The sequence below is a fragment of the Chenopodium quinoa genome, unplaced genomic scaffold (assembly GCF_001683475.1).
Source record: "Chenopodium quinoa cultivar QQ74 unplaced genomic scaffold, ASM168347v1, whole genome shotgun sequence".
Taxonomy (NCBI): domain Eukaryota; kingdom Viridiplantae; phylum Streptophyta; class Magnoliopsida; order Caryophyllales; family Amaranthaceae; genus Chenopodium; species Chenopodium quinoa.
In genome coordinates, this window is record NW_018744041.1 from 1253043 (window position 1) to 1265427 (window position 12385).

Sequence of the window (12385 nt, forward strand, 5' to 3'; positions counted from 1 at the left end):
AACTGTATTTGTTTTATCGTAAAGAATGGAATGAATAAAGTGCTCTATTATTATGTAAAAAAAATTTAAAAGAAAATAAAGTACTTTATTTATAGGTCATGTTTGGTGAAAAAAAACTAAATTCTAAAAGTTGAAATTGATCATATTAGCTAATTTTGACTTGTTGATTGTACTAGCTATTGTATATAAGACTATGAGTCTATAAATGTTTGATAAATAGTGATTTCATTTGAAATTCTGAATTTGGCCCAATTATGTAGTTTGTATATGCATAGAATTTGGGAATTGGAATTGGCCCAAATCCAAGATTAAAAAGACATGAGTGTATTTTGATACAATTAGTATTAGGTGCACCACAACTATACTTTTGAACATTTAGTAAAAAAAATTGAACATTTTACAAAAAAATGAACATTTTACAAAAAGAATATGAACACGTCATAAAAATTGAACATAAACATGTAATTTTTATGTTCATATTTTATCAAGAAATGTTCATTTTGTATACATTAAATGTTCAGTTTATATTACAAAACTATTGAATTATTACGAGTCAGTTCAAAATTTGTCTGACTCGTAATAATTCAAAATTTGCGATTGTTCAGATTTTTTTACTAAATATTCAAAAAAAATTATTGTTCATATTTTTTTACTAAAAGTTCAAAATTTTAGGCGTGGTGCATTGCAATTGTTCAGATTTTTTTACTAAATGTTCAAAATTGTGATGTTCAGATTTTTTAACTAAATGTTCAAAATTCTTGATTGTTCAGATTTCTTTTACTAAATGTTCAAAAGTATAGGCATGATGCATTGCAATTGTTCAGATTTTTTAACTAAATGTTCAAAATTTGCGATGTTCAGATGTTTTTACTACATGTTCAAATTTTGCAATTGTTCAGATTTTTTTACTGATTGTTCAAAAGTATAGGCGTGGTGGACCTAGAAATAGGTGCACCATAGTGCATCTTAAAATTTGCCATTTTGATATATTGAAATTTCAATCCTAAATCTATCATTTTAATTTCTAAAAATATTCATCAAAAAAGCCCAACTCTCTTTCTCTCATATGTCGTACAAGAGTTTCATCATTTCCTCAATTTTTTCTCTCTCCCAGGGGTTCTTCACCATTGAATCATACACAAATTCTCTCGCCCATTGGAGTGAGATTCGAATTTCTTACTCGACCATTAGAGTGTACCCTATTAAAAATGGCTAAAATTTAATTTGCTCGACTAATTATGATATTTCCCAAACACCCAATACTGAAATTGAATATCGAGATTTTAAATTCTGAAATTCAATTCCAACATTTGAAATGAATATCATGTTTCCAAACATAACCTTAAAATATTTGAATTAAAGCTAATTAAAAAAGCACTTCTTAGTATATTACCATTTTACTCCTACCTTTTAGTACTTAAAAAGTTAGAAGCAAATCAATACACCCTCCGCTTTTAAATGCTTGCTCCATTTCTCTATACGTGGAGTTTTAGGTGAAAGTAGTCTGTAATAAAATATGGAGGTAGGGCTTGTTCTTTTCAGATTATTTTCAGTTCAGTTCAGTTCCAATAAGTTTAGTTCAGTTCTTAATTTCCTTCTCTCATAAAATATCCAGTTCAGTTCAGCTCCAATTAGTTCAGTTCCAATTCGTTCAGTCCAGTCAATCAGGACAGGCTCTTAGGTCCCGTTCTCATACGTTGAAATTCAGTTCAGTTCAGTTCAGCTCAGTTTAGTTCAGTTCAGCTCCTAATTTCCTTCTCTTATAAAATATTCATTTAAAGGGCTTGTTCTCATTGACTGAACTGAACTTGACTGAGCTGAACTGAACTAAACTGAACTGAACTTGACTGAGCTGAACTGAACTAAACTGAACTGAACTAAATATTTTATAAGAGAAGGAAATTAGGAGCTGATCTGAACTGAATTTCAACGTATGATAACATACCCTTAGTTATGCATTACAAAAATGTGTAATGTGTGTGGTTGTAGGCTTGTAGAGTTGCATACTTGCATACATTTTTTCTTTTTTATAATTTTTTTTTGCCATAAATAAGGGCAATAAGGGCATAAGGCCCACAATACAACCATGAATATGATCACAGAGAATAGACAGCTAGATGTATCACAACAATGGTACACCCACTTTATCAGACGGTCAAGATTGCATTAGGGTTTTCAATTTCCAATTTAATTTATTTCTGTAATTCAAAATTCAGCCACAACTACACATCATCACCACATAGAGGTAGCGCATTCATAATATTCTTTGATTCTCTCATTTTTCATTTCTTCCTCCTTTTCCATTTCTCTCTCTTCCACCCCAAAACCCTCATTTTCTCTCTCTTCTAAGCTTTGACAATCTTCAAATATGGTGAAGGGTCCTGGACTTTACTCTGACATCGGCAAAAAAGCTAGAGGTTTCATTTCTTTTTCTTCATTTTTCCTTTTTCCTTTTTCTGATTTTTCTTTTTTTTTTTTCTTTTTTGGGTTTAATTTCTTGTTAATTTTTGATGGGGTTTTTATTTTTTTGAATTTTTGTTTGCTGTTGTAGATCTTCTGTATAGGGATTATCAGAGTGACCATAAGTTCACACTCACCACTTACACCGCCAATGGAGTTGTAAGTTTCGCCATTTTTATTTCTTTCTCCCTTCAATTTTTCTGGGTTCTTGAATTTGATGCTTTTGATTGTGTATTAGTTTGTGCTTATTTATATTATTTGGGGGAAATGATTAGGTTTATGATGAATAATTAAATAAATTTGAGCTGGATGATAATGGGTTTTAGGGTTTGTTTAAATGATGCTTCTAGGTTTTAAATTATTCATATCTTGGATTGATGGGACTGTTTATGTAATTGGGCAAAATCTTGAGGTGGGGAAATTTGATGGGTACGCAGTAATTTCTAATTAGGGTTCAATTTGAGATTAGTTATGGCTTTCGGGTTTCAGCTGTTTAATGCTTGTCAAATGAGTAATGACGGATAAGTTCTAAGTAGTCAATTGAGGGTTATGTATGATTATAAAGATGGTGAAAATTTGTTTGAGTGTGTTTTATGCGTGTTCCAATGTAGTCGTTGACTTCTGTATTCTCTACTAATGTTATGGGATTTAGACTCTTTTTACTTTGTTATCCCTTTTCGGATTATTATATCGTCTCTTATTCTGCACTTGTTATGAAATGGAAGGTTTCATGAATTTTGGTCTGAATAATTGACATTACTGAGTAAACTCTGCTTGCCCTTTTTGTTGGATTGCGAAAAGAATGTAATATGATCAGAAATTGCATTGCATTTCTTAGAAGAGCATTGTATTTCTTAGGGTTGTGAGTTAGGATGAGAGAAATCATATTAAAATGTATGTTTGCAGTGCAGGTTATTGCTGAATTATTGTTTTATATTGTAGAGAAATGGTTAATCAGAATGCATGGCTTGTTTCAATTTTAATGTTTTAGTTTGTTTCTTTCAGGCTATTACTTCTACTGGGACAAAGAAGGGTGAGTTGTTTTTGGCTGATGTGAGCACCAAGCTGGTAAACAAAAATATTACCACAGACGTGAAAGTTGATACCAACTCCAATGTGAGTGCTATATGTATATTTGTGTTACCAATTGATTCTGGAATCATGATTACATAGGTATTATGGCTGTTAATTATCAAATTTTGGTGGAGATAACCTTGTTGGTTTAGATTATTTACTTGTAAAAGTTTGGATTCTCTGGTAAACTGGACTTCTAACTTCTTTTGTCTTTGTCTTTCACTTTTGATTTTAGCTTTTCACCACAATTACTGTTGATGAGCCTGCCCCTGGCTTGAAGGCTATTTTCAGCTTTCGTGTTCCTGATCAGAGATCTGGCAAGGTAAAAATACCTTTTGTTTTTAACACCCCCCCCCCCAACAAAGCTAGTAGTAAAGTTCAAGATACTGGATGGCTATTCTAATGCTTAGATTATACATTATGGAACAGGTTGAACTCCAGTATTTGCATGAGTATGCTGGTATCAGCACGAGCCTTGGTTTGACAGCAAACCCCATTGTTAACTTTTCGGGTGTTATTGGAAACAGTACTCTTTCTTTGGGTACTGACCTTTCATTTGACACTACTTCTGGAAATTTCACCAAGTGCAATGCTGGAGTGAGCTTTACCAATGAAGATCTCATTGCATCCGTGAACTTGTAAGTAGCTTCTGTAATACAATTATAATTTGCTTTATCCACGTGCACTATTAGCTGTTTAGAGATGAAAGAAATAAAAGAAGTGCAACAGCTGTCTTGATCTAATAATTGCCATATTGTTACTAATGTCACATTGTTAGCTCATACTCATTCATTAATGTCACATTGTTAGCTCATATGCATTAATAATGTCATATTGTTTGCCCATTGTCATTATTACAGTATGCCTTGATCTTGGGAATAATCTTGGATTCATATGATAGCTGGGGATTTGCTTTTGAACCTTGTTACTTTTGGGTTTCTGCAGGAATGACAAACTGGACATCTTGAATGCTTCATACTATCATACTGTTAGTCCATTGACCAACACAGCTGTTGGTGCAGAGCTGAACCACAGTTTCTCAAGTAATGAAAATACACTCACCATTGGTACTCAACATGCATTGGACCCATTGACTTCAGTCAAGGCTCGTGTTAACAACTATGGAAAGGCAAGTGCCCTTATCCAGCACGAATGGCGCCCCAGATCAATTGTCACTCTCTCTGGTGAGGTCGACACAAGTGCCATTGAAAAGAGTGCTAAACTTGGATTGGGCTTGGTTTTGAAGCCTTGAAAAGTGCCTGATGATCTTGATAGTTTCAGTTGAGATGATCTTGATGGTTTCTGTTTGGGAAAATAATTAGGCGAAGACTTGTAGTGAACTTTTTGTTTGGAATGTATTCATGGGTTTGTTGACTTGCGTCATTTTGGTGGTCAATTGTAAAAAATAATTCTAGCTGGTGGCGTACCAGTTGCCTTTTGTTTCCAGCCCTTGGTCTATGGATTCTTTAATCTCTGACTCGATGAGATTTTATGAGCCAGGTTTCACTGATGAGATTTTTTTTTGCAAGTATATGACTTTTTCCCCCCTGTATTATTTCTTTACCTATTTTAATTTCCATCCCATATCTTCTCTTCATCTGCTTGTTCTGTATCAATTATTTTCTGAGCATTTGAGAATAAGAGTCCAGCTGTGCTACAAATAACTTTGAAAAATGGCCTACATTGTATCTAATTGTTTGATAGCTTGACCAAACTGATGTCATTGGTGGCTACTTTTAAACTTGGAAGGTATAATAGCTTAAAATGTTGGTAAAGAAGACAGTTTTGATGCATTGCGTGTAAGTAGATCAAACGGCGTACAGCCTGAAATTACCCGAAAGTCATCTACGCCAGAGAAATAATGTTGATTTCGAATGTGATTAATTGTGTCAAACTCACACTTAAACCCCTCAGCAGTGTCAAATTCACCCTTCAAAATTGCAAATTGCCATTTATTCACTTTCTCTAAAGGTATACACAGAATTGCCATTGATTAAGGATTTTAGCCAATTGTGTGTGTGGGATCAAACTATCATCCCGTTTTAAAGGCTCATACTAAGCTCAAAAGTTGTGAAGTGGGTGCAACAAAAGGAATCTCAAGAGTTTCATAGATGACGACTTAATACTTCGTATGGAGCAGCAATGAGAAATGAACTTTAAAAAAGCCGCGTAATACAAGCAACAATGAGAAAATGAACTTTAAAAAAGCCGCAAAATATATAAATTTCATTACCACAAACATTACCAACACCACTTACCAGAATGTGTGGCAAACTAGTAAGTTATGTTGGTTACTTAATCAAAGCTATAAACATTATAATGCCAAATTAAACCATCTATGATTTCTATACTACACCAAGCAATACTGAACATTATTTACTCCATTGAAGTTCATACTGGACCTATATAGTATATACACAAACTTGATAAAAGCAACAATCCTACTGATCCTACTTCTCCATTGTTTGTGCCTGGAGGAGGCCATCTCTGATTTGAGTCGCAATGTCCCTAACAGCACCTGGGCCATGAGGGATGAACACAGAGGATGACTTTGATGAGGCACCAATGTCTTTCATTGTGTCAAAGTACTGAGTTATCAATACCATGTCCATGATATCCTTGGCAGATGTGCCAGGTACATTCTCAGAGAAGTTGAGCACACTGTCTCTCAGCCCATCAACAATAGCTTGACGCTGCCGAGCTACACCCAGCCCTGCCAAGTATTTGGATTCTGCCTCTCCTTCAGCTTTCTTTATTTGCAGTATTTTTTCTGCTTCAGCCTTCTCATTTGCCGCCAGTCTCATTCGAGCAGCTATTATGAATGGAAAGCCACAATTAAGTTGACCTCATTTTTTCATTCAGTTGGAAGAGAGAAACAACGCTCTTGAAAATAGCAATACCACAAAAGACAATGATGGGAATAAGGAAGTGAGGTAAAAACCAAGGTACATTACCTGCATTGATCTCGTTCATTGCTCTCTTGACATTCACATCAGGTTCAATGTCCACAATAAGAGTTTGAACTATCTCGTACCCATAGGCTGACATTGCCTGCATGAATCCATGAACATAAGGAAAAAAACATATTACATTGTTGAACAATTTTGCCTTCACAAACAGCCTATATAAAACAGGATTACCTTCTCTAGCTCTTGTTCAACAGATTTTGCAATATCATTCTTCTGCTCAAAAACAGCATCAAGGTACAATTTGGGCACACTAGCACGAATAACTGTCAAATTGAATGGTGCAGATTAGCACAGTTATACGATAGAGAGTTAAAATACCACCCGAAGCCCAGGCTCTAAGCATATTGGTAGCAAGTCCACAGATATTCCAAGCCTCAGCAGTCAGCACCAATTTAAACTTTAACAAAAGCATCAAAACATGTCACTTGGGAGTAATTTAACAGCTCTAGATCACTAGACAAGCCCAATCAAAATGCCAAAAATAATAAAAATCCCCTTTTTATTACAAAAGCAAAATAACATGTTATTTATTTATAGTATTAATCTACAATGAACAAGCAATGCTAGTCTGTTTTCAGCCACCTGAAGCCCAAGCAATAACCATATCCCTTCAATCAATATTATACACATACCATCAAAAACATATGCTTGGATCTGTTCCCTGGTATTAGTGAGCTTATAGAAAGCATCTTCAGCCTTTTCTGACACAGCTCGGTATTGCACAGATGCAACCACGGTGACAAACACGTTATCCTGAAGATATCAAAGAGAAGAGGTTATATATTAAGCAGATACCAATAAGGGGAAAAAAAAGAGAAAGAGATGGTAGAGATCCAAGAGTAAGTAATTACAAATTGCAGGAGAAATGAGCAAACAAAATAAGATGAAAATTAAACTTGGAAATAAGCACAATTTATACAATATCATAAATGTGCAAAGCTTAATGTGTTCTCGTCTTCATTGAAAGAAAGTAAATTATCAAATGCAAATGTAAATACTGAATATCAATTTGTTATTGACATGTAATGTTCGTTCTTTTGTTTGTTCCCTCAGATTATAAACTCAAGGTTTATTCACTTCTCAATTCTCATGTATCTTTTATATACTAATTTGAAATGCATCCATGCATCAAAGCACATTGATTACTTTTTGAAAAGATTGTATTTTTTTGTGAAACACATTGAAGAACAAGTTATTGGCATGCCACTCTGAATCAACAATTCATTTTCAAAAGAGACATTGAGTTCTTAATCTTAGTTCAAAGACTATCAGAATACAAAGTAATAAAGTAGCAAATGATGCTGATTAGATTTATAAAAATGATTTCAAACCTTAGTTTTAGTTTCACAGCGAACATCAAGTTGCTGAACTCGCAAGGTGAGTTGACCAGCTATCTGGCTACCAAAGCACCATGGAACACAGTGACATCCAGGATCAAGCACATCTTCAAATTTTCCAAATCTTTCACTAATAGCTACAGTCGACTGAGCCACTTGAACGCATCCCAAAACTTGTCCCATAGTTTAGTTCTGCACACAGCACGACAACATGTAAGCATCAAGAATTGCCAAAAGTCTTCCACAAGGCTTAGAAAGCTATTAGAGTCCTAGGTACAAAGAAGTGCACAAACTCCTCTTATCTTCCCACACCAAATAATATAATTCAGACAAGAAAAGGAAATCATGAAGCACACAAAAATATTGAGAAGCTATTACTAGAAGCATATCATATTTCCCAGAGCTAACACATATAACAATGAAAAGAATAATTAAGCAGAATGTCTAATCTGTTCCAATCTTCAAAAAGCTTGGCTAGGAGCATACAGAACTTTAAGGAAGCCATTTAATTCCATTGATATACTATACATACTAGATAGACATTGCTTATGATCTCATTAATAGGATAGTAAAGGCATCTTAGCCAATTCTTTCTATACTTGGTTTATTGTTGATCCTAGATCAGTTGTATCTAGATACAGTCCCTGTATATATGGTAACACAGCGAAGAGCAATAGTCAAACATGTCCCTCTTTCTTTAGCCTTTAGCTATCCCATCCCCAGGTTGAACCAGACAGTCTAAATTCCCGCCCCAATCCACAAGACTTGCAAACTGAACTGACATGGACAAATATTATGTCTAATGATCACGTTTGTATCGTGCTATATTTGACTTGCAAACAGTTTCATTGCCCAAAAATCAGCTACAAAGTACAAACATAACATGATGGTCACTCTAGTAAACGAAATTCGTTTTATTACACAAAAATCAGCTACAAACACAACATGATGTCACTCATATTAACAAAATTCAGCAACATTTACTAACTACAAAATAATCATTTGAAATGTTAATACCAGGATCAACAATAGCAAATACCAATGAAGCAACAATTGCACAACAAAACGACCCACAATACTCAAACAGATAGATGGTTCCTCCCGTACAACGATACAAACCCACAATACTCAAACAGATAGATAGTTCCTTCGTTCCACACAACGAAACAAGAATACAACACTCAGACAGATAGATGGTTCCTTCTGCACAACGAATCGAACACACAACTCAACAAGTATAAACACTCCACCCTATATAACAATCCACAATACATAAACAAATATTTTTATCTTGTTGAATAGTATACATTATACAAAAACGATGCCAACTTTCATACACATTCCTAGGAAAGCACGATAAGGACCACTTACAACTCATACGAAAATTCAAACACATTACAAGAAATCAACAAATATCCAAATTTTTAACTAATAATAGTCAAAATATCAATTATGATAACATTTATTGGAACACGTCTTCCAATTAAAATACACAAGAAGTATACATCATAATTGCTGGATTTCCTGGATTATTCAAAGTGCGCATTATTCTCGAGCACTTACAGATTCAAATGATCAACAATTCATAATTACTTGCTATATTTCGAAATTCAATAGAAATTCTTAGTGTAAAGCGAAATTTGAGTGATTCGAAAATTTCTAAAAAAAAAAATCACAAATTCAGACAATATAAAACCCTAAATTGAAGTAATTAAACAAAAAAAATTGAAGAAAATGAAAGATAAATTAGATTGCAATGAAAAAGAGATAGAAAGAGGGAATCGAAGCTGAGTACCTTGATGATGGAATTGAGAGAGAGAGAAAACCTAGGAAAAACGAAAAGCGGATAATATGCAGTGAGATAATAACAGAAAAAGAAGAAAGTACGGAGTACACAGAAAAGAAATGGGAGAATATCAAATAGAATTAATTCCCGTGTTATACACGATAATTTTAAATAACCATTATTAAACTATCATTATTATAATTAGTTTTTAATTTTTATAAACATAAAAAACTAATAATATAATTGACAAATTTTGATCAAATTACTGAATTACAAAAGATATGTTAAATAAAAAATGATGTAAAAAATAATCAAAATTATGTTAAGAAATTTTTTTTATAGCTATATAAAAATTTATGTTAAAAATATGTCGAATTCTCTTATTTTTAGTAATTATATTATATAATATTAGGGAATTATTTTTGTATAGATTTTATTTCTTTAATATAATTTCAAAAAACACTAAGGACACACCAGGAGATGAAATGTGTCATTACTGGTATATCTTATAGTATATATTTATTGATTATTGATGGGATAGAGACAACAGATAACAACGAAAGCCAGCTGGCTAAGTGAGAACGACATTTTTCCTTTGTGAGCTTATTGCGTGGTTTTGGCACTACCGCATTCATGCATACTACGAGTAATAGTGACCTGTTGGAGGGGGACCTTCCATCAGGACTATTCGGGGGTCGACTTTCCGACACACCGAAGGTTTTTTTTTTTTGTACAATTTGTTTATGATATTCTAAGACTTTAAATGAGCAAAAAATAATTAAAAAAAACTCGGGTATATATAACTTTTTTTTTTTTAATAATTCAACCTTTTGCATCTATCTTCCTAAATCGATTCTTGATAATTGATTTAATAAGTTAAGTATGTTACATGTCGCTTCTAATTAGGGCCTGTTCTCATATGATTATTTTCAGTTCAGCTCTAATAAGTTATGTTCAGTTTAGCTCTAATAAGTTCTGTTCAGTTCAGCTTCTAATTTCTTTCTCTTATAAAATATTCAGTTCACGCCTTTTAAATTTGTCTTTGTTGCGTACACGTATCAGTTTTGTGGGTGTTAGTGATAGGCTTGTCGCGTACCTAACAAAAATAACCTAACAAGACCACTACTATGTAGACGGGCAAGTAAGGGTCGGATCCCAAGAGACTATGGTTCAACTAATTAACTAGACTCAAGTAACTACTAAGCAAGTAACCAAATCAAATAAGTGAGAATTAATAACTAAGGGCTTGTTTGGCATTGTTTTTTGTTTTCAGTTTTCTGTTTGTTTGAAAACTAAAAACCAAAAACAGAAAACAAGAAAAAGGTGTTTCCACTTTTTGGTTGTCAGTTTTCAAAATTATCATAATTTTAATAAATTTGACTAATTTTTTATTCATTACATGATATATATCATATGATTTAAAAAAACAAAAAACCAAAAAACAGAAAACCACAATGATGCAAAACGAACCCTAAGGAACTAATTAAAACGATTAAATCTAAGTAATATGACAAATCAATGCTAAAAACATCCAACATCAAGCATCACCACGAATACAATTAATGCAATAGTTCTACCCCTAACATATAATTCAATTGATTAATGAGAAAAAGTACATAATCCCTATATAGTACCAATGGTCTCTCCCGAGTTATCAATGGCTTCCCTAATCACAATAATCAAGCCTACTTCTGTGGAATCATGTAAATTAAAGACTTTGAGCACATTACTCTAACTTCCTAATCATCCATTCAACTACTCCCGTGATGAACTTCAAATCCTTAATTGATTTATTCAAACCCGTTAGAACCCAACTCCCGTTGCGATTAAAATAATGGATTAATAACAATACTAATTATCCCTAATCTAGTATTGGCATGAGCACAATCAATTAAACATATTAATTGCAATTATCATTAGAGAATTTAAAGAATTAAATCATGCATCAATCATATTCGGGTTCCGCTAGATCTTGGAATAAGGAAACTACTCACTCATATTAATAAAAACAATAACAAGAATTAAAGAAAACATAATTAATAATAAAAAGAAATTAAAGAGAATAAGAAAATACCAAATCTTGAATTATGAGAGATAAATGAAGAAACTTGAGTACATAATCTTGAATTACAATGAAAATAAAGTCTAGAGAGAAAACTAGGGTTCTAAGATGATAGATAATGAAATTACAATGCTAAAGAGTATTTATAATAAGGATAAAAAGATAGGATAGAATAAGGAAAGAAATCGGATTAAAACGGACCAAATTCGTTCAGGCATGGGCGTGTCACACAGGACATGCCCATGTCAAAAGTCAGATTCAATTTTTATTCAATCTCTAGCGAGACATGGGCATGTCAAATTCTGACATGGGCGTGTCTTGCTGGGCCAACTTCACTCGACGAGGCATGGGCATGCCCGCATTCAGCATGGCCATGCTTCCCTTAGCACGTAGCTGCTAGCTCAAAACACTCGACTTGACGTGGGCGTGCCTCAAATGAACATGGGCGTGCCTCATATGAAACTTCAACTTCCAACTTTCTGCCTTCTCAAAACACACTAACATGCCCATGTCTCTGAGTGACATGGGTGTGTCTGGCTGGAAATACCCTTAAGTGAATTCAACTTTAAACTTTGGGGCTTTCTAGGTGAATTGTAAGCTATGATCACGAACCGCAACTCCGTAAAACTTCCAAAAATCTTCGTTAAATTCTGAAATACATAAAAAACAACGAATCTACCCTTAAAAGCATCGTATG

General features: G+C 33.5%; 2 protein-coding genes across 4 annotated transcripts; one reads left to right on the top strand and one right to left on the bottom strand.

Annotated features, from left to right (window-relative positions):
• The first annotated feature begins 2241 nt into the window (after nucleotides 1-2241).
• On the top strand, nucleotides 2242-5130 carry LOC110690445 (mitochondrial outer membrane protein porin of 36 kDa-like). The gene is made up of 6 exons (XM_021867276.1): nucleotides 2242-2417; nucleotides 2552-2619; nucleotides 3466-3576; nucleotides 3770-3856; nucleotides 3964-4172; nucleotides 4480-5130. Exons 1-6 carry the CDS (start codon nucleotides 2369-2371, stop codon nucleotides 4784-4786), a joined length of 831 nt encoding a protein of 276 aa, XP_021722968.1. The 5' UTR covers nucleotides 2242-2368; the 3' UTR covers nucleotides 4787-5130.
• Nucleotides 5131-5727: 597 nt separating this feature from the next.
• LOC110690446 (hypersensitive-induced response protein 1-like) lies at nucleotides 5728-9781 on the bottom strand. Of its 3 annotated transcripts, none has more exons than XM_021867277.1 (6): nucleotides 9636-9781; nucleotides 7835-8032; nucleotides 7136-7256; nucleotides 6675-6766; nucleotides 6489-6585; nucleotides 5728-6346 (listed from the first exon to the last, which is right to left on the bottom strand). In XM_021867277.1, the coding sequence occupies exons 2-6, from the start codon at nucleotides 8021-8023 to the stop codon at nucleotides 5985-5987; spliced, it is 861 nt and encodes a 286-aa protein (XP_021722969.1). In that variant the 5' UTR covers nucleotides 8024-8032; nucleotides 9636-9781; the 3' UTR covers nucleotides 5728-5984. The 3 variants fall into 3 exon arrangements, with proteins under 3 accessions (XP_021722969.1, XP_021722971.1, XP_021722970.1); XM_021867279.1 differs by lacking the exon at nucleotides 9636-9781 and adding an exon at nucleotides 8880-9111; XM_021867278.1 differs by lacking the exon at nucleotides 9636-9781 and adding an exon at nucleotides 8858-9111.
• Nucleotides 9782-12385: the final 2604 nt, after the last annotated feature.

Coding starts and splice junctions, on each gene's coding strand:
- LOC110690445 (XM_021867276.1), top strand. CDS start 2,369: ATGGTGAAGGGTCCTGGACTTTACTCTGACATCGGCAAAAAAGCTAGA. Junction 3,577..3,769: donor AAGTTGATACCAACTCCAAT/GTGAGTGCTATA, acceptor TTTTGATTTTAG/CTTTTCACCACAATTACTGT. Junction 3,857..3,963: donor CTGATCAGAGATCTGGCAAG/GTAAAAATACCT, acceptor ATTATGGAACAG/GTTGAACTCCAGTATTTGCA.
- LOC110690446 (XM_021867277.1), bottom strand. CDS start 8,023: ATGGGACAAGTTTTGGGATGCGTTCAAGTGGCTCAGTCGACTGTAGCT. Junction 6,767..7,135: donor CCAAGCATATGTTTTTGATG/GTATGTGTATAA, acceptor TCAATTTGACAG/TTATTCGTGCTAGTGTGCCC. Junction 6,586..6,674: donor TTGAACAAGAGCTAGAGAAG/GTAATCCTGTTT, acceptor GGATTCATGCAG/GCAATGTCAGCCTATGGGTA.